The following is a 26,173-nucleotide window of genomic DNA, read 5'->3' on the forward strand; positions in this document are numbered from 1 at the left end:
CTAGAGAGGGAGTTAAGAGGGTTGGAGAGAGAGGGGGAGAGAGGGGGGTTGGGGAGATATGAGAAGGAAGGAAGGTGAGAGGGAAGGAGGGGTGAGAAAGAGAGAGGGAGGTAAGAAGGAGGGTTGGGAGAGAGAAGTGAAGGAAGAAGATGGAAGGGAGGAGGAAGGAATGGGAAGGAGAATAAGAGGTAGGAGGAGGAGAGGAAAGAAAGAAGAGAGATGGGAAGGAAAGGAGGAGGAAGGGAGAGAGAAAAAGTAAGAGGAAGTGAAGGAAGAAGACGGAGAGGAAATGAAGAAGGAAGAACTGCATCAAGGAAAAGAGAGAGAGAGAGAGAGAGAGAGAGAGAGAGAGAGAGAGAGAGAGGAACAGATGTGGAGGGAAGGAGAGAAAAAGTCCCAGCTCTTCTCCCGCATTTCCTCCACCCATCCCATCTTTCCTCCTCCCCTCTCATCTTTCCTCCACCCCTCCCATCTTTCCTCCACCCCTCCCATCTTTCCTCCACCCCTCCCATCTTTCCTTCACCCCTCCCATCTTCCCTCCACCCTTGCCGTCTTTCCCCCACCCTTGCCGTCTTTCCTCCTCCCCTCCCAACTTTCCTCCACCCGTTTCATTTTTCCTCCATCTCTAAGCTAATAATTGTGTGTGTGTGTGTGTGTGTGTGTGTGTGTACTGAATATCACCAGTCAATCTTAGCTGAGTTAAATCCTATGACGTCAGCTTCATTAGAATACTAGACTTGTCCCACCCGTGAGAGGGTTAGGTTTAGTTAGGTTAGGTTGGGTTAAGTTATCCAGACCATGTGAGAGTTAGAAAAATATATGGGAGACAATATTATCTTTGAAATTAATCTGCATAATTATTTTCATTTCTCTAACCCAAGGCGTCTTTTTTGATACAGGTAAATACAAAGATACGTAAGCTTGATACATAAACTAATACTAAGATACGGGAAAATATTAGATACTAGATTGAGAGATGGCAGGGTGATTCAAGAAGCCGTCTGTTGTTCCAAAAAGACGTGGTTTCGATTCACGGTTGAGGCAGAGATCAGTTTTATTATTTTTTGTATTCAGTATAGACGGTGGGTATAAGTGCCGGAGTGAGGTAATGACTCGTGGAAGATGAATGACACGTAGAATAATTGCTGGACCTCAGGGAACGGGCTCTTAAACCTGTCTTCAGAGCCTAACATAAAAAAATTGATACATTAATTGACAGATCTTCACAACCTTATTTTACTCCTATCGTCCTCTTTGTCTTCATGCTGGATAGAAGGGTGATGGTGTGATTGATAGAGACTCAATAAATTTTTCTCATTATTTTTATTGGTAGAGAGACACGTTTATGATTAGGTAGCTAGTAGAAGGATTAATATTATTATTATTATTATTATTATTATTACTCCCGCCCTCACCTTTTTCCTGCTTTTGATGGATTGGTTGACAGGAAGACAGAAGGCAGATAGATACATGGATAGATAATTATTTTCTATCGTTGCTCTCACCTCCATTTTTCTTTTGATAGATAGCTTTAGATAGATTGATTGGTAGATAGAACACTGGTAGGTACATAAACAGATCGTTATTTATACAAGCATCAGTGCTCTCGACTTCTCTTGCTAATGATATAGATAGATTGACAGGCAGACAGACAGACACAGAGGTAGATATTTATTTTACTCTCACTATTGCACTTCATATTGTTTTTGTTTTGATAGATACAGATAGATTGATAGGTAGATAGAAGACGGACAGATATACAGCCACATAGAATACTTTTCCCATCATTAACACTGTTTGTATTTTTTCTATTTTTGGCGTCGTTAAACTGAGCAATAACTAATAAATGTAGTCATCGGTGGCGGCTGGTTTGATAAATGCTCGTGGCTGGCTTACTCGCGTGTGGGCGGGATGTCAAAGGTCAGGGAGAGGTCACGAGGCTAGGTCACGTTACGCGGGGAGGCTGCAGTGACGTCACCATAGCTACAGACGAGGTGAGGTGAGGTGAGGATAGGTTAGGAAAGTTAAATGGGTTGGGCTAGGTCAGGGAGGGTTTGGCTTGGTTAGATTGGGTTGGATTGGGTTTAGTTGCTTTTCGTTAGGTTAGGCTGGGTTGGGATTGGCTTAGATTGGGTTAGGACGATTAGATTGGATTGGGTTGAGTTAGGTAAGGTTAGATTGGGTTAGGCTGGGTTAAGTTAGTTTATATTAGGCTAGGCTGGGTTAAGTTAGTTTATATTAGGCTAGGCTGGGTTAAGTTAGTTTATATTAGGCTAGGCTGGGTTAAGTTAGTTTATATTAGGCTAGGCTGGGTTAAGTTAGTTTATATTAGGCTAGGCTGGGTTAAGTTAGTTTATATTAGGCTAGGCTGGGTTAAGTTAGTTTATATTAGGCTAGGCTGGGTTAAGTTAGTTTATATTAGGCTAGGCTGGGTTAAGTTAGTTTATATTAGGCTAGGCTGGGTTAAGTTAGTTTATATTAGGCTAGGCTGGGTTAAGTTAGTTTATATTAGGCTAGGCTGGGTTAAGTTAGTTTATATTAGGCTAGGCTGGGTTAAGTTAGTTTATATTAGGCTAGGCTGGACATTTCACTAGCATTATTTTCTTTTAAGTTTAGTATTGCTGCCTCCGGACGATTTTCATAACTTACGAGAAATAATTTGTAGCGACGGGGTTCGATAGTGCCCTGTAACCCCTTCGCATACTGAGGTGCAATCCTCGAACAGACTGACGATCGAGTCCCGGCCGCAATTTAGATTTTGATGTGCAGATAGAATAAGGGACATTTGGGAAGCTTCTAGTCTCTCCTCGTTGATCCTGCAGAAAGAAATATAAATAGTAATCATCCTCGTGTAACTAAGATTTGTAATGTAGGAAGAACGAGAGACCTGAGAATATTCTGCTCTGTCCTTGTCTCTCCTGCAAAACAAAATGTGAACAACATTGCCAACACTACCAAGGGAATGCAGGATGGTCTCCACACAGCCACACTACACTGACAACCTTCTGTGCAAGTTGCTATGATGATTAATGAGGATGGAAAGGCGTAGGGTCACAGAATTTTGTTTGTTGATGTGGCTGGACGTGTAACTCTATAACTCCCTTCGAAATGCAGAGAGAGAGAGAGAGAAAGAGATGAAAAAGTGTCTGGGGCTATTTTTTCATGGAGCAAGTATGCCAAGTTTGAAGCGAATTGGTGAAGAAGCAAAGGAATGACACCAAAATGAGAAGGAGTTTGGCAGGAAGAAGAAAAACTGTGAATGCAGTAACTTTCCACACTTCGGTACTGAGGCAAAATTAGGACATAAAAATCGAGTATATATATTATTGAACATCCCAACCCTGATTTTCCTTCCTGGGCTAAATTAATCCTTTGAAAGTGACCAAAAAAAAAAAAAAAATGTTGGATTGAAGAAAGTTAAAGATTTCGACAGGTTGTGCGTCCTTCATTAATATTCCTAGTAACACCTGTCAGCCTGTTACTGGTTTGTGTGTGTGTGTGTGTGTGTGTGTGTGTGTGTGTCTATCCATATCTGTCTACCTGCTTCCTCTCTCTCTCTCTCTCTCTCTCTCTCTCTCCTCACATCAAGCGTTCTTTTAATTACGTATCGACAGGTAGAAGAGGGACTAAAAATACGATGACATGTGTACGAAACTCTCTGATGTGCGATCGATATAAAATGAAAAACGACTCGATCGAATATTAACGAACGAAAGGGAAGAAAATAGAGTGAGAAAATGAGTGTACAGAGTGAGAAAATGGGTGTACAGAGTGAGAAGAGGGGTGTACAGAGTGAGAAAGAGGTGTACAGAGTGAGAAAATGGGTGTACAGAGTGAGAAATGGGGTGTACAGAGTGAGAAATGGGGTGTACAGAGTGAGAAAAGGGGTGTACAGGGTGAGAAAAGGGGTGTACAGTGAGAAAAAGTGTACAGAGTGAAAAAAGGGGTGTACAGAGTGAATAAGGGGGTGTGGGTGTATGTACAGGGTGAGAGAAGGTGTACAGAGGTAGTGTAAGGAATGTACAGGAGCATATGTACACTAAGGCTCCTATGACTCCCTCCCAGCGTAATAAAATCGTCTGGCTTTAAGACAGTAATGCTAGAGTTGATCCGACCATGAGAGGGTTAAATAAAAAAAAATTCGGTCAGTCCGCTAGCATCCTTTAGCCACCTCAGGCCGAGAACGTCATAAAATAAATTACTTGCCACTGAGAGAGATTATTTTAATTCACCTCAAAAACCTCGTACTGAAGAGGCTTAATTTTAACCCCTTCATTCCGAGCAGTCTATCTTATCTTTTAAAAAAAATCTGGAAATAGAGTAAAATAATTGTCATTGGATTGAGAGAGAGAGAGAGAGAGAGAGAGAGGAATGAGTGGGAAGGAGAGAAGTAGGAAGAGAGGAGAGGAGTAGGTAAGGAAGGGAGGAAAGGTTAGGATAGGGAAGTGGAAGGGATAAAATGTGAGAGAGGAAGGTAAGGAGGGGAGAGGGAAGTATAAGGAATGAAATGAGAGTGAGTGAGTGAGAGAGAGAGAGAGAGAGAGAGAGGGGGGGGGAGGAGATTGCCTGACTCTCTCTCTTCCTGCTTGTGATGGTCCCAACTGACCAATTCCATTCCTTCCTCCCTCCCTCCCTCCATTCATCTCTCCCTCCCTATGTCCCTTCCTCCCTCCCTCCCTCCTTATGTCTCTATTCTTCTCCCTTGCACATTCTTTTCTCCCATCTTTCCTTCCTTCCTTCCTTCCTGCTCTCTCTCTCTCTCTCTCTCTCTCTCTCTCTCTCTCTCTCTCTCTCTCTCTCTCTCTCTCTCATGCTGCTCCTCACTCTTCCTTCCCTTTTCCCCATTTCTATCACTCCCCCTGCATCTGTCTTCTCCACTTCCTTCCATTTCTATCTCCCAAGCTCTGTCACCAGTGCTATCTTCTCATTCCTTCCTTCCTTCATTCTTACTTCCCCTGTTCGTTCCTCCACTTCTTCCTCACTCCTTTCCTCCCTTTCTCCCTTCCATCCTTCTTTCATTCCGTCATTTTTTTTTCAATCTCCTTCCTGTCGTCAAACGTTCATATCAAAATTCTTACTCCTTGCTTCCGCCCTCCCTCCCTCCCTCTCTCCCTTCCTTCCTTCCTCGCTTCCTTCGCTCCTCCCTTCTTTCCTTTAATTTTCCATCCATCATTCATTGTCTTTTTTTTCGCTCTTTTCTGTATTCATTATTTCATATTTTCTCTTTGCTTCCTTCCAGCTTCTCTCCTGTCTTTCCATTCTTCCTTTCCTCCTTCCTTCCATCCATCTTCCGTCCCTCCTTTCCAACCTTTCTTCCTCTCTTCTCACTTTCCTGCTTTCCTTTCGTCCTTCATTCCTTCCCCCTTCCTCCTTCTTCCTTACCTCCCTCCCTCCCTTTCTTCCTTCCTTTCATCCTTCCATTGGCCAGGTAGTGTGGTCACCTGGGCCAGACGCTCACTGATTGCCCCAAATGTTGCTACTTTCACGCTTCCATCTTTTGTACTTGAGAGAGAGAGAAGAGAGAGAGAGAGAGAGAGAGAGAGAGAGAGAGAGAGAGAGAGAGATGGGAGAAGCTGGAATAGAATACCTCAACTGTTCAGGACCAAAGAAAGTTAATCATACCTGTGTTCCTGTCTTGGTTTCTTTATCTCACTCTCGGCTGAATGTGTGAGAGAGAGAGAAAGAGAAGCCTAGGAAAATGGAGATGAGAAAGAGAGAATTTGTGAGAGAGGGGGTTTGGCGGAATGGGTGATAAAAAGAGAGAGGGAGGGAGTATAAAACAGGGAGTCAAAATTAAAGAGAGGGGGGGGAAACGGGGAGAGAGGCAGAGGGATAAAGAGAGAAAATTATTAGAGAGTGAGAGAGAGAGAGAGAAGGGGCGGGAAACGAAGGAGAGACTGGGTAACAGAGAGACAGACAGACAGACAGAGATAGAGAAAGAAGATGAGGAAGAAGGAGAGAGAGAGGGCGGGAATTAAGGAAAAACAAGAAAATTGAAGGCAGATAAGCATGAATCAGACTGACAGACAGACAGAGACAAAGAGAGAAGGGGAGCGGGAAACGTTGAAAGGGAGAGAAAATGGGTCAAAGAGAGAGAGAGAAAGGGAGAGTAGTTTCTGAAATTCTCTCTCTCTCTCTCTCGAACAAAAAGGTTTAAAAATAGACGATTTGGCACCTCAGAGAGCAAGAGATGCCTAAAGCTGTGTGATCCTTGGGTATGCCTGAGAGAGAGAGAGAGAGAGAGAGAACCCTGTTAATAGTTGAAGATAGAGAGATAGATAGAAAAATAGATGGGCCGACAGAGATAGATAGACAGATAAAGACAGTGAGAAAGAGGGACGAGGGAAGCAGGAAGGAAGGAATTGAAGACTGTGGGATGAGAGAGAGAGAGAGAGAGAGAGAGAGAGAGATGTAAGTTTGGGTGAGAGGTGCGAGGCAGAGGAGGAAATGTGAGGGAGGGAGGGGGAGGGGGAGGAAGAGAGGGAGGGAGGTCGATTTTCAATGCTTCACTGACGAAACATCGGAACCACTCCCCTCCTCCCCTCCCTCCTCCCCCCTTCCCTCCCCCCTCCCCTCCCCCACCAGCCACCTCCCCTCCCTCCACCCCTCACTCACCGTCCACCTCTCCCTCTTTCCCTCCCTCCCTCCCTCTTAACCTCTTCATCATTCCCCTCTCTTTCTCTCCCCCTCTCCTCTTCTCCCCCCCCTTTCGTCTCCTCTCTTACCCCTCCCCGTCCCTCCATTTTTCTCTTCCTTTCACCCCTTCCCTCCCTTCCCCCTCCCTCGTCCTCTCCCCATACTCCTCTTTCTCCATCCTCCTCTTCCTCTCTTCGTCTTCCCCTCCCCCTTTGCTTCTCTTCCTCATTCCTCTCTCTTTCTCTCACCCTCTCTCTCTTTTTTCCCTCTCCTCTCTCCTCTTCTCTCCCTTCCCTTTCCCTCACCGTTCCACAGCCCTCCCTCTCACCGCTTCCCTTCCCCTCTCTCTTCCTGTAACCCCTCCCCTCTCTCTTCCTGTAACCCCTCCCTTTCCCTTCTCTCTCCCTCTCATCCCCCTTCCCCTCTCTTTTCCTCTCATCCTTCTTCCCCTCTCAGTTCCTCTCACCCCTTCCCCTCCCCTCTTCCTCTCACCCTTCCTTCTCCCCTCTGTCTCCCTCTCACTGTTCCCCCTCCATCCTCTCTCCCTCTCACCCCTCCCCCTCCCCTCTCTCTTCCTCTTGCACCTCTCCTTCCCTTCTCTCTGCCTCTCATCCCTCCCCCTCCCCTTTCCCTCTCTCTCTCTCACCCCTCCCCCTCATCTCTCTCTTCCTCTCGCACCTCTCCTTCCCCTCTCTCTCTCACCCCTCGCCCTCCCCCTCCCCCTCCCTTCTCTCTTTCTCACACCCCTCCCCCTCCCTTCTCTCTTCCACTCTCTCTTCCCCCTCCCCTCTCTCTTTCTTTCACTCCTCCCCCTCCGCTCTTTCTTCCACTCACACTTCCCCCTCCCCTTTCTCTTCCTTTTACCCCTCCCCTCTCTCTCTTCCTCTCACCCCGCTCTCTCCCCTTTCTGTCCCCTTCCCCCTCCCCTCTCTCTCTTCCTCTCACCCCGCTCTCTTCCCTTTCTGTCCCCTTCCCCCTCCCCTCTCTCATCCTGTCATACCTCCCTCTCCCCTTTCTCTTTGTCACCCCTCCCCCTCCCCTCTCTCTTCCTCTCACCCCTTCCCTTGTTCTTCATCCTTTTCTCTCTACCCTCCCTCCCTCTTCCTTCTCCATCTTCCTCTTCTCCCCATCCTTCCCTCGCCTCTTTCACTTCTCTTCCTCTTACCCTTCCCTCTTCCTCTTCCTCCTCCACTTCTTCACTTCCGTCTCAGCCTTATTTTCCAGATCCCACCTTCTGTCTGTCTGTCTGTCTCTCTCTCTCTCTCTCTCTCTCTCTCTCTCTCTCTCTCTCTCTCCTCCTCCTCCTCCTCCTCCTCCGTGCATATGTTCCCTGTCCATGTCTCTTCTCTCCCTCTTCCCTACCGTTCTCCCTCTTCTTCCTCTGCCATCTTTCTTCTTTATTCCTCTTTCTCTTTTCCTCTTTCCCCTGTGTCCTCTCCTTTTTATATCTCTCTTCATCTTACTCTTTTTCTCTCTTCCCTGTCTTACCTCTCCCTTAAATTTCCTCCATTGTCTTCTTCCTTCTTCCTTCCACAGTCATCTTCGTTCACTATCGCTCCCTCTCTCTCTCTCTCTCTCTCTCTCTCTCTCTCTCTGTCTTCCTTTCAACTCTCATTTCTCTCCATTTCCTCCCTTTCTTCCTCCCTTTTGCCTCATTCCTCCTCTTCTTTCCTCTTTTCCTCTTTGTCTTCCTCAGTCTTTTTCTTCACTCATTGGGTTACTTTCCTCTTCCTCGTCCTCTTTATTGCTTGTTTCCCATTGCCGTTAATTGCTTCATTTACTCATTTACCTCTCTCTCTCTCTCTCTCTCTCTCTCTCTCTCTCTCTCCATCATTTTTCACTACCATTTCTTTCCTACGATATTCTTTTCAGCCTTCCTCCTTGTTTCCCCTCCCTCCTTCCTTCCCTCCCTCCCTTCCCCTCTGCCTCCCTCCCCATTGCTCTCCATCCCTCCCTTTTCCTCTCTCTCCTCTCCTTCCCTTTTTCATCCTTCATCCATTCATATTCTTCCTTCCTTCTGCCCTTCTTCTTCACTGCCTGCCTCTCTTCCCGTACTTTTTCCTTCCTTCTTTTCCTTCTTCCTGCTTTCTTCCTTCCATCCCCTTCCTTCCTCCTTCTCTGCTTCCTTCATTCTCCCTTTCCAGTTCCTACTTAGTCTCCCTGCCTCCGCGTCCGCTCTCATCCTCCCTCTCTCCTTTCCTCTCCCGTTCCTTCTTTCCTTCTCCCTACCTCGTCCCTCCCTCCCCTTCCTCCCTGTCACCCTGTCCCCTCTCTCCCATCTTAACTCCTTCCTTCCTACCTCTCTCCCTCCCTACCTATGTACCTTCCTTCTTTCCTTCCTTCCTTTCCGCCCTCTCTCCCTTCCTCTTCCCTCCCTCCCTTCCTCTTCCCTCCCTCCCCTCCCCCTCCCTGCTTAATCCCTCCCCAACACACTCCTTTCCTACCTCATTAGTTTTGCCTCAATCCTAAAGTACACCTCCCCTCCCTCCTTCTCTCCCTCCCTCCCTCCTTCTTTCTCCTCCTCCCTCATTCCTTCTTTGTTTCCCTTCTTCTCTTTCTTCCTCCAATCACTGCCTCATTTTCTGAGCCCCCCCCCTTCGTCTGTCTGTCTGTCTCTGTCTCTGTCTCTGTCTCTCTCTCTCTCTCTCTCTCTCTCTCTCATCTCTTCCTTTTCCTTTTCTCTCTCTTTTCTGCTGCCTCCTTGTATCCCTTTTTCTTTCCTTCCTTCCATCCATCCTTCCTTTCTTCCTCCTGCCGTCCTTCTTCCATTCACCACCGTTATTCCATGTATTATTTCTTTCCTCCCTCCCTTCCTCCCTCTCTCCCTCCCTCCCTTGCTCCTTCCCTCCCTGCCTCCCTCCCTCCCTACCTCTCTCCCTCCCTACCTATGTACCTTCCTTCTTTCCTTCCTTCCTTTCCGCCCTCTCTCCCTTCCTTCCTTCCTTCCTTCCTTCTTTCCGCCCTCCCTTCGTTCCTCCTTCCCTCCCTGCCTCCCTCCCTCCCTCCCTACCTATGTACCTTCCTTCCTTCTTTCCTTCCTTCCTTTCCGCCCTCTCTCCCTTCCTTCCTTCCTTCCTTCCTTCCTTCCTTCGCTCCTTCCTCTTATTATTCCTTGCCTCCCTGCCCACTTTGTCTGTGTTCTTCTTCCCTCTTTATTGCCTCTCTCTCTCTCTCTCTCTCTCTCTCTCTCTCTCTCTCTCTCTCTCTCTCTCTCTCACACACACACACACACACACACACACACACACACACACACACACACACACACACACACACACACACACACACACACACACACACACACACACACACACACACACACAGTAGTAAAGTTTGTGGATAAATAAGGAAATAATGCTAACTTCTTCACTATATTAACACAGTAAATAGTTTTCTTTTTGTAATCTCCAAACTCTTTTGTTAAGACATGAGAGGTTTCCGAGATGGAGTGGATTTAATAATAATAATAATAATAATAATCATAATAATGCAGTAATAATAATAATAATAATAATAATAACAACAATAATAATAATAATAGTATTAACAATAATGGTGATAATAATAATAATAATAAAATAGCAGCATCAACAACAATAATAACATCAACAACAATAATTAATAATTATAATAATAATAATAATAATAATAATAATAATAATAAAAACCTTCATGAATCCTCCTCAGTGATAGAGTTTCTGTAATCTAAATAAATTCATAATGAAAAAAAAAAAAAAACTGAAAAATACGTCATCGGACTGAAAGGGTTTGGTACACCCACCCACACAATAAGGTCCGTATCCTCGTGGGGTAAGAAGGCTCCCTAACACCTCTTCCTTAGCGATTTACTTTCCAAACTACTCATTAATATCCCCATGTTTACTTTTTACGTCCTTTCGGTATCGGCATAGATTGCAGGACTAACACTGAAGAATATGGTAACGGAGCATAATCAGAAATAAATCGGTAAGGAAGAGCTGCTGAGTTTCACAAATAAATCGGTAAGGAATAAAGAATCAGAAATAAGTCGGTAAGGAATTAAGAATTAGAAATAAATCGGTGAGGAAGAGGTGTTAAGAATCAGAAATAAATCGGTGGGGAAGAGGTGTTAAGAAGCAGAAATAAATCGGTGAGGAAGAGGTGTTAAGAAGCAGAAATAAATCGGTAAGGAATTAAGAATCAGAAATAAATCGGTGAGGAAGAGGTGTTAAGAATCAGAAATAAATCAGTAAGGAATTAAGAATCAAATAAATCGGTAAGGAAGAGGTGTTAAGAATAAGAAATAAATCGGTATGGAAGAGGTGTTAAGAATAAGAAATATTCGGTAAGGAAGAGGTGTTAAGAATCAGAATTAAATCGATAAGGAATTAAGAATCAGAAATAAATTGGTAAGGAAGAGGTGTTAAGAATCAAATAAATCGGTAAGGAAGAGATGTTAAGAATCAGAAATAAATCGGTAAGGAAGAGGTGTTAAGAATCAGAAATAAATCGGTAAGGAATTAAGAATCAAATAAATCGGTAAGGAAGAGGTGTTAAGGATAAGAATAAATCGGTATGGAAGAGGTGTTAAGAATAAGAAATAAATCGGTAAGGAAGAGGTGTTAAGAATCAGAATTAAATCGATGAGGAATCAAGAATCAGAAATAAATTGGTAAGGAAGAGGTGTTAAGAATCAGAAATAAATCGGTAAGGAGGAGATGTTAAGAATCAGAAATAAACCGGTAAGGAAGAGGTGTTAAGAATCAGAAATAAATGGGTAAGAAATTAAAAATCAGAAATAAATCGGCAAGGAATTAATAATCAGAAATAATTCGTTAAGGAAGAAGTTAAGAATCAGAAATAAATCGGTAAGGAAGAGGTGTTAAGAATCAGATACAAATCGTTAAAGAAGAGGTGTTAGTAAGCCTTCTAACTCTACTAGAATACCGCCATTAGATTAGTTGATTCCAATCTATCCAGTTCTAAATAATATTCCTAAGCTGAATGAAATCGCCTTGAGACAGCTAGAACGGCCTTTGAGGTATGCCATTGGGTAGGCGGGATTAACCTATAGACTACGATCAACCTTTGTCTTAAACACTTCTTTCTTAGACGATTTTACTGAGACTCTTGGATGTGGAGGGGGTTAGACAGCCTGCATTTCCGAAGACAACCCTTTCGCAGGCTGAATAAAATCGTCTGGAAGTAAAAGTAAGCCAGTAAAGTAGGTTAAGGGATATATCAAGGGTTACCTGTGTTAAGTTCAACTCACCTGATGGGCGCAGAATACAAAATTACCCATACCATTACATAGGTGATTAGAACAGTATTGGCACTCTTAGGCTTCTTAACACCAGGGATACAGTTCTTGAGTTGTCCCTAGCATGAGAAGGTTAATGAATACACTGGAAGTTGTCTGTGAGAGTAGCGTATTCCTGTGAAGCACCTGGGAACTTATGCAGATTTTTCCATAGGCTAGTCTCCATAACCACTGAATATTATCATGAACCATATTTTTCACTATGTTATTCACGCATGTTTGATTGTAAAGTGCTTGGTGAATGTAGCAGCGAAGATGAAAATACAAACGGATGATCTTTTACGAAACTCAATCTCAAGGAAAGCTTATGAATACGGCTGCTGGCTATGAATGGCTGAGTAAGTAGAGCCTTCCAGCGGCTGTGTTTTGGGCGAAGTGTTTTTAGCAGGATTGATATCAGCGCTTTCGACCCTTACTCCTTGGCTCTGGATGCACTGTCATACTGCACCTACCTCTCTGGCTTCTGTCGCTCACTCTTTCCTGAATAAAATCAACTAACATACATTGAAATAAAGTGCTAGAGCTACCCCAACCATGAAACAGTTGACCGTGACATTATTAACACTCTCAGGCTTTTATGGATCAGAAAAATAAAACCAAATAATCTGATATTAAATTTGTCCCGTAATGAGAGATGTAATAAATCTTAGCCTAGTTCTGACTGTAACCTTTAAAATATCATCTGGTGTTACTCTGAAAAAGGTAAAAAAATAAAAATAAAAAATAAAATAGAGAGATAAAGATTAACCAGAAACTAATAAAACTATGAGTGTTTGTATCTTTGTTACTTGTTTTACTTTCATTGTTTGCTGTCTGGCGTTCCCGTAAAATCTTCCACTTTGTCAAATAGGGTATTGCTTCTACCTGTCTGCCTGTACGTCTGTGTGTTGGAGGGTTGTGTAAGGAGCAGGCTTATCCTTGGCTATCCATTTCTTCAGCTTGTCCCCTTCCCCCCCCCCAAGCGCGCGCGCGCGCACGCACGCACACACACACACACACACACACACACACACACACACACACACACACACACACACACACACACACACACACACACACACACACACACACACACACCGCTCGCTGGTGCAGTGGTAACGCTCTCGCTTGCCAACTGGTGGACGGGAGTTCGCGCCTCGCTCAGGTTGCGAAAAAGTTTCACTGACGAAGTGGGTGGTTACTGTCCCCCTTGAACAAGGGGACGGGTGTGTGTGTGTGTGTGAAGGTTACAGCCTTGCCCTTAGATCGGACTATATGAGCTCTCAGCTCCCTTCCGGGAGGGTAAAAAGCTGACGATCACGACCATTAAGTGATCCTGACCGACCCGGTGAATTACTCTCTCTCTCTCTCTCTCTCTCTCTCTCTCCTACACTTATCACTTTCTGTGTCTTTCTCCCATACCTCTCCCCATCCCTCCCTATACACCAACTCTTCCTCCTCAGCTTCCCCTCCCTTTTTCTCCTCGTCCTCACTTTCCCCTCCTTTTCCTCTTTTTCCTCGTCCTCTTCCTCCTCCTCTGCTTCCCTTTCCTCTCCCCCCTTTCCCCCTCCTCCTCTTCCTACCTCCCATACTGCCTTACCACAAACCATGATGGATTTCTGCCTCTGCTTTGTTATATCTCTGCATCACCTCACTGCCTCCCCTCATTGCCTCACCTCACTTCACTTCCTTACCCCTCTGCCTCATCCCACTGTCTTACCTAACTTACCTCATTGCCTCCCCTCATCTCACTCCCTCACCTCACCTCACTGTCTCATCTCACTGCGTCGCCTCACTGCCTCACCCTACTGTCCCACCTCACTACCTCACCTCACTGCGTCATCTCACTCACCTTCTTACCTCAGTGCTTTACCTGAATGCCTTATCTCTTACTTCACGGACTCACCTCACTCTCTCACCTCATCTCACCTCACTGCCTCACCTAACTCCTTCCTCTCACCTCACTGCGTTCTCTTACTGCCTCATCTCACTGTCTCACCTCACTACCTCCCCACACTGCCTCCCCTTACCTCAATTCCTTCCCTCACTGCCTCCTCACACTGCCTCCCCACACCTCAATTCCTTCCCTCACTGCCTTGTCTGACTCATTCACTTTACTGCTTCCCCTCACCTCACTCCTCCCCTTACCTCACTGCCTCACCTAACTGCCTCCCCTCACGTCACTTTCTTCCCTCACCTCACTGGCTCCCCTTACCTCACAGCCTCATCTCACTGCCACACGTAACTGCCTCGCTTCACCTCACTGCCTCCCCTCATCTCACTGCCTCACGTCACTGTCTCTCCTCACCTCGCTGCCTCATTTAACTGACTCACTTCACTGATTCCCCTTGCTTCCTCATCTCTGCCTTACCACAGTGCCTCGCTTACTGCCGCAATTCACTGCCTCACCTCACCGCCTCACTTCGTCCCTTCACTGCCTCATCCTGCTGCCTCACCTCGCTACCTCACCTCACTGCCTCATCTCAACTGCCTCACCTGGCTGCCCCACACTGCCTCATTTTGCTGCTGCTCCTCACTGCTTCATCTCACTCACCTCACCTCACTGCCTCACCTCAATAGTTTACCTTAATGCCTTACCTCACTGTCTCACTTCACTGACTCGCCTCACTGCCTCACCATGCGGCCTCAGTTTGATGCCCCACTTCACATCCTCACCTCACTGCCTCACCTGTCTGCCACACTTCACTGCCTCACCTCACTGCTTCACCTCTGCCTCACCTCACTGCCTCACCTCATTGCTTCGCCTCACTTCCTCACCTCACCGCTTCACCTCACTTCCTCACCTCACCGCGTCACCTTACTGCTTCACCTCTGCCTCACCTCACTGCTTCACCTCACTGCCTCACTTTACCGCCTCACCTCATTGCCTCACCTTACTGCCTCACCTCACTGCCTCACCTCCCGGCCTCTCACTGGTTTAATCTCTACCTCGCCCCTTATTTATCTCCCCTCTCCCCTTCTGTTTGCCATGCCTCCCCTATTTCTCCCTTCTGCTCCCCCTTTCCTCCCCTCTGCCTCCCTTCTTTCTCCTCTATGACTCCACTTTTCTCCCCTTTGCCTCCCCTCTTCCTCCTCTCTGCCTCCCCTCTTCCTCCTCTCTGCCTCCCCTCTTCCTCCTCTCTGCCCTTTCTCTACCTTCCCTCTCCCCTTTTCCTTCTCCCCTCAACCTTCCCTCTTCTTCCCCCTGCCTTCCCTCTTCCTGCCCCCTGCCTTCCCTCTTCCTCCCCCATGCCTTCCCTCTTCCTTCCCCTTGCCTTCCCTTTTCTTCTCCTCTGCAATCCCTCTTCTTCCTCCCGGCCTTCCCTTTTCCTATCCCCTGCCTTCCCTCTTCCTCCATCCTGCCTTCCCTCTTCCTACCCCTTGCCTCCCCTCTTCCTCTTCTCTGTCTTCCCTCTGCCTTCCCTCTTCCTCCTCCCTGCCTTCCCTCTTCCTATCTCCCTGCCTTCCCTCTTCCTATCTCCCTGCCTTCCCTCTTCATCCTCCCTGCCGTCTCTCTTCCTCCCTTCTGCCTTCCCTCTTCCTCCCCCTACCTTCCCACTTCCTCCCTCCTGCCTTTCTTCTTCCTACCCCCCCTGCCTTTCTTCTTCCTACCCCCCCTGCCTTCCCTCTTCCTCCCTCCTGCCTTCCCTCTTCCTCCCTCCTGCCTTTCCTCTTCCTCTTCTCTGCCTTCTTTCTTCCATCGCTTTACCTTCTCTCTTCCTCCCCCCTGCCTTCCTTCTTCCTCCACCCTGCCTTCCCTCTTCCTCCCCCTGTCTTCCCTCTTCTTCCCCCTTGCCTACCCTCTTCCTCCCCTTTGTCTATCCTCTTCCTCTCCTCTTCTCCCTCCTTTCCCCCCCTCTGCCTCGCCTGCCTCTCTCCTGCCTCACCCTCTCCGTTGCCGTATCTCTCCCTTCTCTCCTAGTCTCGGTTTCTGCCTTTTCCTTAATGTCAGCCCCTGCCTCTCCCTCTGCCTACCCCTGCCTAACCTCCCTGCTATCCCTCTGCCGGTTTGCCAGATTTTACCTCTCTCTCTCTCTCTCTCTCTCTCTCTCTCTCTCTCTCTCTCATATGCAGATTTTCCTTTCCCTGCCTCCCCTTCTCCTACCCCTTCCTCCCCTCATACTGCCTCGTCCTTCCCTCCTCCTACCTCCCCCTACCTCTTCCTCCCCTCATACTACTTCTTCCTGCCCTCCTCCTACCGCTTCCTGCCCTCCTCCTACCTCTTCCTCCACTCTTCCTCCCTCTTCCTCCACTCTTCATCGCTCTTCCTCCACTCTTCATCGCTCTTCCTCCACTCTTCATCCCTCTTCCTCCACTCTTCATACCTCTTCCTCCACTCCTCGTCCCTCTTCCTCCACTCTTCCTCCCTCTTCCTCCACTCTTCCTCCCTATTCCTCCACTCTTCATCGCTCTTCCTCCACTCCTCGTCCCTCTTCCTCCACTCTTCATCCCTCTTCCTCCACTCTTCATCGCTCTTCCTCCACTCCTCGTCCCTCTTCCTCCACTCTTCCTCCCTCTTCCTCCACTCTTCATCGCTCTTCCTCCACTCCTCGTCCCTCTTCCTCCACTCTTCATCGCTCTTCCTCCACTCCTCGTCCCTCTTCCTCCACTCTTCATCGCTCTTCCTCCACTCTTCATCGCTCTTCCTCCACTCTTCATCGCTCTTCCTCCACTCTTCATCGCTCTTCCTCCACTCTTCATCGCTCTTCCTCCACTCTTCATCGCTCTTCCTCCACTCTTCATCGCTCTTCCTCCACTCTTCATACCTCTTCCTCCACTCTTCATACCTCTTCCTCCACTCTTCATACCTCTTCCTCCACTTCATACCTCTTCCTCCACTCTTCATACCTCTTCCTCCACTCTTCATACCTCTTCCTCCACTTCATACCTCTTCCTCCACTTCATACCTCTTCCTCCACTCTTCATACCTCTTCCTCCACCCTCTATACCCGTCTTCCTTATCATACTCATCTTCCTCTCGTCTCCGTGCCGTCCTTCCTCATTACCCTTATCACTGACTCATTAGCTAGATACCTTAGTGATAACCAATATCAGATAGGCAGGAAAGAGTCACCAGGTCTTTTACTCTTTATTTCCTTTGTATCTCTGTGTATCTCTTTATCAACCCCTTGCCTACTCCTGTCTCTGCCTCTGCTTGGTTTCATCCTTGCCTGCCCACTTGCACCCCTTCTTCACGGTTCTATGCTATCTCTCTTGCCACACTTCACCATGTATTTGTGCCTTCCCCCTGCCTCTTCTGACTTCTCTGCATCCCTCCTGCATACATCACTACCTGCCAACCTACCTACCTACCTATCGCACCTACTTACCTACCTATCTGCCTACCTACTTGCTTTTCCACTTACCCGCATCTACAGTACCTACCTACCCACCGACATGTCTACTTGCTACCTACCTACGTATCTATCTACCTACCTACCTACCTACCTGTCTTGTGTGTGCCGTGCCTAACCCTGCGCCTCCCGCCCCACAGTGCACCTGCTGGCTCGGACGATTCAGGGCACCGCCAGCTCAGAGAATGGAAGCTTCGACTACGACCAGTCCTGGATCTGCGCCCTGTGAGTACCCCTGCCATGTGTGTGTGTGTGTGTGTGAGAGAGAGAGAGAGAGAGAGAGGGAGAGAGAGAGAGACTGTTGGTACCCATATGTGTAATACGTTAATTTATGTCATATACTGTATTTAAACTTTATTTCACAGTTCTTTGCTCTGTTACTAATTTGGAAATTTTGGTCAGTTTATATCCCTTTCACGTAGCCCAGGGACAAGATAAGACACTACTACGACTCTGCAGCCCTTCCATAACCTTTTTTGGTGACTAGCATCATATTCTAGTGATTTTTTCTTGTTATAGGATTCAGAACAGGGAAATGACACTTTTTAGGCCAAGTTATAGTGGACAGAATATAGTACCCAACACTGATTTGTGACTGATACAGGTTCTTACTGATAAATTACCTTGCCATGAAGCTGAGTGGGAAACACCACTTACAGTTTTCTTACTGCAGACCTTCTAGTAAACTCTTAACCCCTGTAATCCCATTAAGTTTTTACTTTTCCATTTATGCTTGCTACGCGATGATTATTTTCAGCAGTTAGTTTAGCCTTTTAACTCTTTCTAGCTTCATTAATCCCAGTCTCCTAAGGTGAATGAATTACTCGAGCTGAAAGGGTTGGAATTCATGGCTTACCGAACAGTAATTTTGACTTGTTCCCCGAACCCTCTTGTCATCCTCCTCCCCCTTATTAATAATAATAATAATAAATCTGCATTCTTCTGCCGCATCGCCCTTGACCTTCATGTATTTTTGGACCTGACCTAACCTTTATGCATTATTTCCTGCTTGTTTGCCCTAGAACCGCCTTCTGGGGAACGTTTGTTCTTGGCTAACTCTTTTTCATGTCCTAGCTTTACAAAATGACTCTTCCTTTCTCTGAACTTGAAAATAGACCTAGTCCTTTGTTGAGAATTTATATGTATAATTAAGATAGAATAATGTAATTTTGTGACTGCCTTGTTTTTTCCTTTGTACGTACAGTAATTAAGCTTCAGAATGTACAGTAATTAAGCTTTAGAATGTACAGTAATTAAGCTTTAGAATGTACAGTAATTAAGCTTCAGAATGTACAGTAATTCAACTTCAGAATGTACAGTAATTAAGCTTTTTAGGCCAAGGACGTCTTCCATATTTATTTCTGATTGTCTCCCGATCTTGTTCAGTATGGGACAGACTTTTCCAACTACAGGGTTGAGGACAGCCATAATAAAGCACCAAACTACCAGCATCTTCCCCTGTACTGCATAAAGTAACACGACAGCAACAAGAGTAAAAAAAGAGTGAAAAAACAAAAAGACGACAATTGATACAAGGGGTTTACCTTGATGAGAATTTATGCATTTTTTTCATTTTTTTTTTTTTTCGTAGCATATTCCGAGTATAACTTTCCCTTTTCATGACCTTCAGCTTCACATGAATTAACACTGAGGCTCATATGACTCACGCAGCCCAGTAAAGTCATCTGGCTGTATTGGAACACAATTTTAGAGTGGTTCTACCAAGTAAAGTCATCTGGCTTTATTTCGAACAGAATTTTAAAGTGGGTCAACCCAGTAAATCATCTGGCTTTATTTGGAACAGAATTTTAGAGTGTTTCAGCTCAGTAAAATCATCTGGCTTTATTTAGAATATAATTTAAAAATGGTTCAACCCAGTAAAATCGTTTGGCTTTATTTGGAACAGAATTATAGAGTGGTTCAGTCCAGTAAAATCATCTGTCCTAATTGGAACAGAATTATAGAGTGGTTCAATCCAGTAAAATGTCTGGCTTTATTTGGAACAGAATTATAAAATGGTTGAACCCAATAGAATCATCTGGCTTTTTTTTGGAAAAGAATATTAAATTGGTAGTGACTATGAGATGCTTGATGGTGTCAATTCTGAACTCACAATGAAATCATCTACTTCATTTGCTAATATAAATACTAGAGTTGCCCCGACCGTGAGAGCGTTATGGTATTGTTACTATATTCAAGTCTTCTAGTACCTTTGATCCACCATGTCTTTTGTTTGGGTTGTTTTAATGTTGGACCTTAATTTTTAGTGTTTTTATTTTGGCTAATGTTAGATGATTATATGAAACTGAGGGTGAATCGCAGTCAGGTAATGTTAACAGGTCATGAAAAGCCGAGAGACCGTGAAATAAAACAAAAACAAAGCAACAAATGAAAAGAACATTAACACACACACACACACACACACACACACACGCACACACACCAGACCAAGAAACAAGATTAGAAAGCAAAGGACCATGAAGAAAAACAACAAAACAGAGGATGATGAGGCAATACATAAACACAAAACAAAGCAGACTAAGCACGAAACCATGAAGCAAAGCAACACAGCAAAGCAACAGCAACAACAACAACAAAAACAGACCATGAAACAAAACAACAAAAACAAACATTAAACCTTGAAACAAAACAACACATCAAGATAAGAACTAAAACACCATGAGACAGTAAAACAAAGCAGACCATAAAATTAAGAGAAAGTGCAAGTCCGCGTTCGAAAAAAGGAGGCACGAAAAAGCAGACCACGACGCAGAACACAGTAGCAGACCGTGAAAAAAGCAAACAGACTAAAAAGCAGACAATTATACAAAAACATCATAAAAACAGCAGACCATAAGCAAGACTCCCCGAAGCAAAAACAGTATATCATAAACAAGGGAAAAAAGGCCTTAGATGCGAGGAAAAGTCAGCACTATTTTTTTGCCTCCCACACCTGACCCATGCTAACCTTTCCTCTCTCTCTCTCTCTCTCTCTCTCTCTCTCTCTCTCTCTCTCTATTCATACGGGACTTCGCTACCTCTGTGTTGACCCCACGTTGACCTTAGCTAACCTAATACCCTTAAAAACCCTCAGTGCGAGAAGTCTACCGGGATAAACAGAATCATTTGGGGCTGACAAGAATAAAATATAAATAAACAATCTAACCTCACCGCACCTAACCTAACCCAGTCCAACCCAACCCGACTCAACCTGACCTCACCCGACCTAGGCATATCCACCGTAACTCAACTCATCCCAACTCAGACCATTCCATCCCAACCTGACATAGCGTAACACAACATAACCACCTGCCCCCTCCCTCCCTGTACTGACCTTGTGCCTGCGTCTCTCCCCCAGTGGCAACCTGCCGTCCCTGCAGCGTCGCCATGTTGCCATCGCCCGCCTCAAGCACCCTGCCAACATGGGGCGAACCAGCAAGCAGGTCAAGCTCTTCATCCTCGTCCTGTGTCCCAGCAAGGAGGTATGTGTTCCACCACGATGTTTTATTCTCAACCTGTGTTAACTTTTACTACATCTTATTTATTTTTCTCGCTCCTCCTTGCTTCTTACTCTTGCTCTTCGTATGTCTTTTTACCTTTGCCCTTCGTCTTCATCCCGTGTTCCAGCTAAGAGGTAGGTATTCTTCTCATGATATTTTCTCAGTTACAGAAAGTTCTAGCTACATTTTCTAACTTTTTATTCTGCAAAATCCACAGTGCTTGACAGTGTAAAATCGACTGTCAAAATTCCATTGCTTGCTCTAAGGCGTTTCCTCAGTTTCCCCCAATTTACGGTAAGAGTTGTGTGGAAAAAAGGATAAATTTTGGAACACAGAACCATCATATCAATAGGGTGGCCCTCACGTAGCATTCGTCTTCCACTCTGCCGGAAAAATCCTTGTGTAATGTCTGTCCTATATCATTTACCCATTATCTACTCCCACTGCCGCACCTAAACCCACACCAGCAGACTGAGCCGTCCCCACAACACAGAAGTGAACTAGGGGAGTGCTGTTTACGTCCCACCTTGTATATAATCCACCATAACCTCTCGACATTACCTCTCCTCCTGTTACCTGTTGCGCCTCCCACCAGAGTGTACGTACATCGCACAAATAAGGCCAGCCACATACACAACTTTCTCACTATTATTATTATTATTATTATTATTATTATTACCGTATTTTTATTATTATTATTATTTTTTTTTTATTAAGTGTAGAGCTTTCACCAACACATATGGCAACCGTTTAACTCTTGCACTCTTAGCAACTCTTTCTACCCTCTCATCCTCATGTGTACAGTGTGTTATATGGATTCGTGAGCGTAGGTACCCGGGGCTAGGCTACCTAGTTCAGATATTTAAGGCGAGGGTAACCAGTTGCTTCCCCCGAATGACAAACCAACCCACGGATTTAAACCCTCATGAGCTACGTTCGATGATAAGATGTTTTTTTTTTCCTCTCGGTTTTGCTAACTTTTGTTCTTAATAACTCTTTTTAACTTCTTTATCCATGTCCTCTGCCCCGTCGAGAGAGAGAGAGAGAGAGAGAGAGAGAGAGAGCGAGAGCTGCCTGTCTCACGTTACATCATCCACTCTGACCTAACCTCTCTCTCTCTCTCTCTCTCTCTCTCTCTCTCTCTCTCTCACACACACACACACACACACACACACACACACACACACACACACACACACACACACTTTGAAATGTTTGTTCGGGCCACCTTTTAATTAATTGAAGGGAGATGAGAGGCGATGTTTAATGAGAGAGAGAGAGAGAGGATATGTAGGGCAGGAGAGTAAGAAAGTGAAGGAACAGATTTGAGAGAGAAAGAGAGAGAGAGAGAGAGATGACAGCTTATGATATCCCACGTTCCTCCCTCCTCCAGCCTCCTCCACTCTTCCCTCCCTTCCTCTTACCTCCCTCTCTCTCTCTTCCTTCACTCCCCTTCTTCCACTCTTTCCTCCTCCTTCAGACTCTCTCTCTCTCTCTCTCTCTCTCTCTCTCTCTCTCTCTCTCACTTCCTCTTTTCCAGCTTGATTTCTCTCTCTTCCTTTTCAATTAAATTTTCTCGTTTTTCTCTCTATTATTCTCTTTACCCTTCCTCTCTCTTTTCACTCCCCATCCTTCCAACTCCACTCTCCCTCCCTCCCTCCCTCCCTCTTCTCTCTCTGTCCCCCCCTCCCTCCCTTTCCACTCTTCCTCCCTGTTCTCTTTCTATCCCTCCCTCCCTTCCTCCCTTTCCACTCTTCATCCCTTCTTCCCTCTCCACTTTTCCCCCATTTCTCCCAATCCACTCTCCCTCCCTCCTTTCCTCCTTCCCTCCCTCCCTGTTTACTTACCCTTTCTCTCCACTGACCCTCCCTTTCCACTTTCTCGCTTTCCATCCTCCCTCCCTCTCTCCCACTCCACTCCCCCCCTCATTCTCCACTCTCTCTTCCTCTCTCTCTCTCTCTCTCTCTCTCTCTCTTTCTCTCCACTCACCCTCCCTCACTCTCCACTCTCTCTCTTCCTCCCTTTCCACTCTCCCTCCCCCAATCTCTGCTCTTCCTCTTCACTCTTCCTTCCCCTCTCTCTTCCTCTCCACTCTTCCTCCCCTCCTCCTTTCCTCCCCACTCTTCCTCCCCTCCTCGCTCCCTCCTTCCCTCAACACTCCCTCCCTCCCTCTCCACTCTTCCTCCTTGTTTTTTCTCCACCACTGCTCTGTCTCTCCTCCTCCTCTCTCCCCCCCTTATCTGCACCATCTCTTGTCTGCCCTCGCTCCTTCTCACATTCTCTTCCCATCTTTCATCTTTAAATTTACTGCACCTTTCTTCCAGCATCTACTAGCTTTTCATTCCTCCTCCTCCTCCCCCCCTAATTCACTTCCATTCCTCCTCTTGCCCATCTTCTCCTGTGTCTTTTCTCCTCCTCCTCCTTCTCCCCCCCCCCTAATTCACTTCCTTTTCCTCCTCCTGCTCCTCTATTCCCGTGTCTTTTCTCCTCCTCCTCCTCCTCCTCCCTAATTCACTTCCTTTTCCTCCTCCTGCTCCTCTTCTCCCGTGTCTTTTCTCCTCCTCCTCCTCCCCCCCCCCTAATTCACTTCCTTTTCCTCCTCCTGCTCCTCTTCCCCCGTGTCTTTCCTCCTCCTGCTCCTCCTCCTCCTCCGTGCAGTGTGTAAGGGAAGTGGCTGAGTCAGTGATGAGACTTAACCCGTCATTGTGTGGGCCTTAGGTAACGGCTGGAAGGGGGGAGGGAGGAAGGAAGCACGGAAGGAAGGAAGGAGGGAAAAGAAGGCATGGAAGGAAGGAAGGAGAGAAAAATAAGAAAGAAGGAGTACAAAGGAGTACGATGGAAAGCAAACAGGAGCAGACGTGTTGTTCCTTTGGTGGTTGTTTTGGTATATGGAAGGTTATAACCAACATAAGTATTCTATCAGTTAAAGACAAGGATAGAAAGGGAGGAAGGCTCCCGCCACCCACCACCACCAAACCCTCCAGCCGAAGCCGGCAGGAAATAGTGAGAATGACCACCATGCAGCATTGAAGAGCTCTAATGGAAATTTCATAGGAAAGAGGGAAAGCAAGTCTTATTCTGCATTGTCGGATCTTTTGTGTTGGTGCACGTTCTACCATTTTTATGTAATGTCGTCACTAATACAGTGTTTTAAGCTGATTTCAAGTTTGAATTTATTTTGGGGGAGAAAGTATTTTTTAAAAAGTTAGGTTAGGTTAAATAATAATAATAATAATTAGGTTGGTTAATAATAATAAATATTATTTAAGTATAACATTCATCTCCTTGTTCCATGCGTAGATAAATACAGCTATGGTGGATAACGGAAGTGTGCCACCCTCACACCACGTTACTTTCCTAACAGCAGTTCACTCGTTACGGTACAGCCGCGTTAAGAGCAGCGCCACTGAGCAGATCCACCATGAATGTTTATGTTCATCGAATGTTTAAGGCGGCGTAACTTAGATTTTGGATCTTTTGTGTTTATGCTTAAATGTTCTGTGTTGTTATTATTAACTAACCTAACCCAACCAAACCTAACCTAACTTTTCAACATAATTTTCCCCCAAAAAATAACTTCAAATTTGGAATCAGCTTAAAAACCTATATTTGTGACGAAATTTGCACAAAACAGAGAACGTGCACCCAGCGCAAAAGATCCACATTGTCTACCTGGAACGGGAAGTAACGTTAAGTCAACAGTATTTACCGATGTTGTCCCGCGGTTGTATTCTCCTGGCTGTGAAAAGAGAAAAGCCTTTCTCTCTCTCTCTCTCTCTCTCTCTCTCTCTCCCCACCTATTTATTTATTTATTTATATTAATGAAATGTATTATTCAGGAATGAACATAATTGGGAGACAGATACTTAAACAAGTGATTTGTAAAGGTTAGTACCGTATCACAGTGTACTACAGTAGAAGGCAGTTTGTTCTGTATATTTACAACTCTATTGAAGAAGAAATGCATAACTTTATGTGATGAAATAGTTTGTCCTTAATTTTTTGCCCATTACCTGTAATATAATTCGAGCGATTAGCTGTGAAGTATTTACCGAAACTCATATTATCGTGTACTTTAAATTTTTGACTTGAATTAAATTTCCTGGTAACCTGCGTTTGGCTAAGGTAAAGAGGTTCAAGGCTGCTAAACCCTTCTCGTACGGTTTAGTTCTCAATCCAGGTATCATCTTGATCACCTATCGTTGCACTTTCTCGTTTCTGTGTATAATTTTTGCAATTAAGTGACCAGAATTGCTTATTTCTCTAAGTGTGGATGTACTAGAGAATTATACAAGGTGAGAATAATGTTTTTTTATTTTTGATAGTGGATGCTCTGTCAGTGAATGCCATTGCTTTGCTGGATTTCTTAACAACCTATGTACACTGTATGCTTTGCTTTAAGATCATATGTTACTATAGATTAAAAATGAAGGAAGGGAGCATGAAGAAGAGGATAGGATGGAGAGAAAACGAAGGAGGAATGAGAGCAAATAACGGATGGGGCAAATTAACAAATCATCCATCCATCATCTAGTGCTATATTGCGTCATCACGAGCGTAGGATCCCTTTGCTAGGCAACTCAGTCCACACATTGAAGGCAAGTGTCCAGTCGCTAGTCCATGAGCGGCGCTGTATGAAAATTAAGCACCAACCAAACCCCGGATTTGAATCATTTATATTGTCACTGAGAAAAATCACATGAGATAGCACTTCATCGAGTTAGTGGATGGTGGACGCTTTCGTCTATCACGAAAGCCAGGCATATACTTTCACTAATTCATTCACATTTTCATAGTCTGCAAGAGTTGTCTCGACGCGGTGAGGGTTAATGGCACCGCAGTTAGACCTCTGGCTCCTGTGACCTAGTTGAATGACATCCTCTCACGTTAGTTGGAGTGCAAGAGTTATCCCGACGTTTAGAGGTTTGATTGGGCCGTGTCTGATGTTGTTGTTGTTTTAGCGTTGGTGTAGTTTGTATACGTAACGTGCAACAAAGTGACGTGCAACAAGGTACTGGTGTGTCAGATACAGAAATGAACTGGTGAGGGAGAAATTCGAAGAAGTACCCAAGTTTTACACACACACACACACACACACACACACACACACACACACACACACACACGAACTCAAGTGATCAGAGGGATGGAAGCTGTCTGGATGAGCCTCTGCAAAACAACAAATTTCCACAGCTAAATAAAATGGCGTGGATTTACCATGAATAAAAATTAGATTTCGGTCCTGAGGTTACGCATTCTCTGGGGCTTCGTTGCACCTTCTCCATAGCGATTCATTTTGCATACCACACCTTAAAATTATCTGGTGTGGATTTTAGGCCAATTATACTCAGCGGCATTGGAGGTTCGTGGTGCCTCTTCCTTAGCGATTTATTTTGCATGTTTCA

The 26,173-nt window shown here is 45.4% G+C and overlaps 1 protein-coding gene across 1 annotated transcript in view; it reads left to right on the forward strand.

The window, feature by feature from the left end:
* LOC145391409 (solute carrier family 4 member 11-like) overlaps positions 1-26,173 on the forward strand; it is a 207,066-nt gene that overhangs the window by 87,124 nt on the left and 93,769 nt on the right. The window contains exons 3-4 of the mRNA XM_080266016.1: positions 17,409-17,493; positions 20,627-20,750. Of these exons, the coding sequence (XP_080122142.1) occupies positions 20,691-20,750 (60 nt within the window). The 5' untranslated portion in view covers positions 17,409-17,493; positions 20,627-20,690. The remainder of the gene's footprint in view (positions 1-17,408; positions 17,494-20,626; positions 20,751-26,173) is intronic.

The sequence above is a fragment of the Coenobita brevimanus genome, chromosome 18 (genome assembly GCF_032717465.1).
Source record: "Coenobita brevimanus isolate Jiangsu-jjx chromosome 18, ASM3271746v2, whole genome shotgun sequence".
Taxonomy (NCBI): Eukaryota; Metazoa; Arthropoda; class Malacostraca; order Decapoda; family Coenobitidae; genus Coenobita; species Coenobita brevimanus.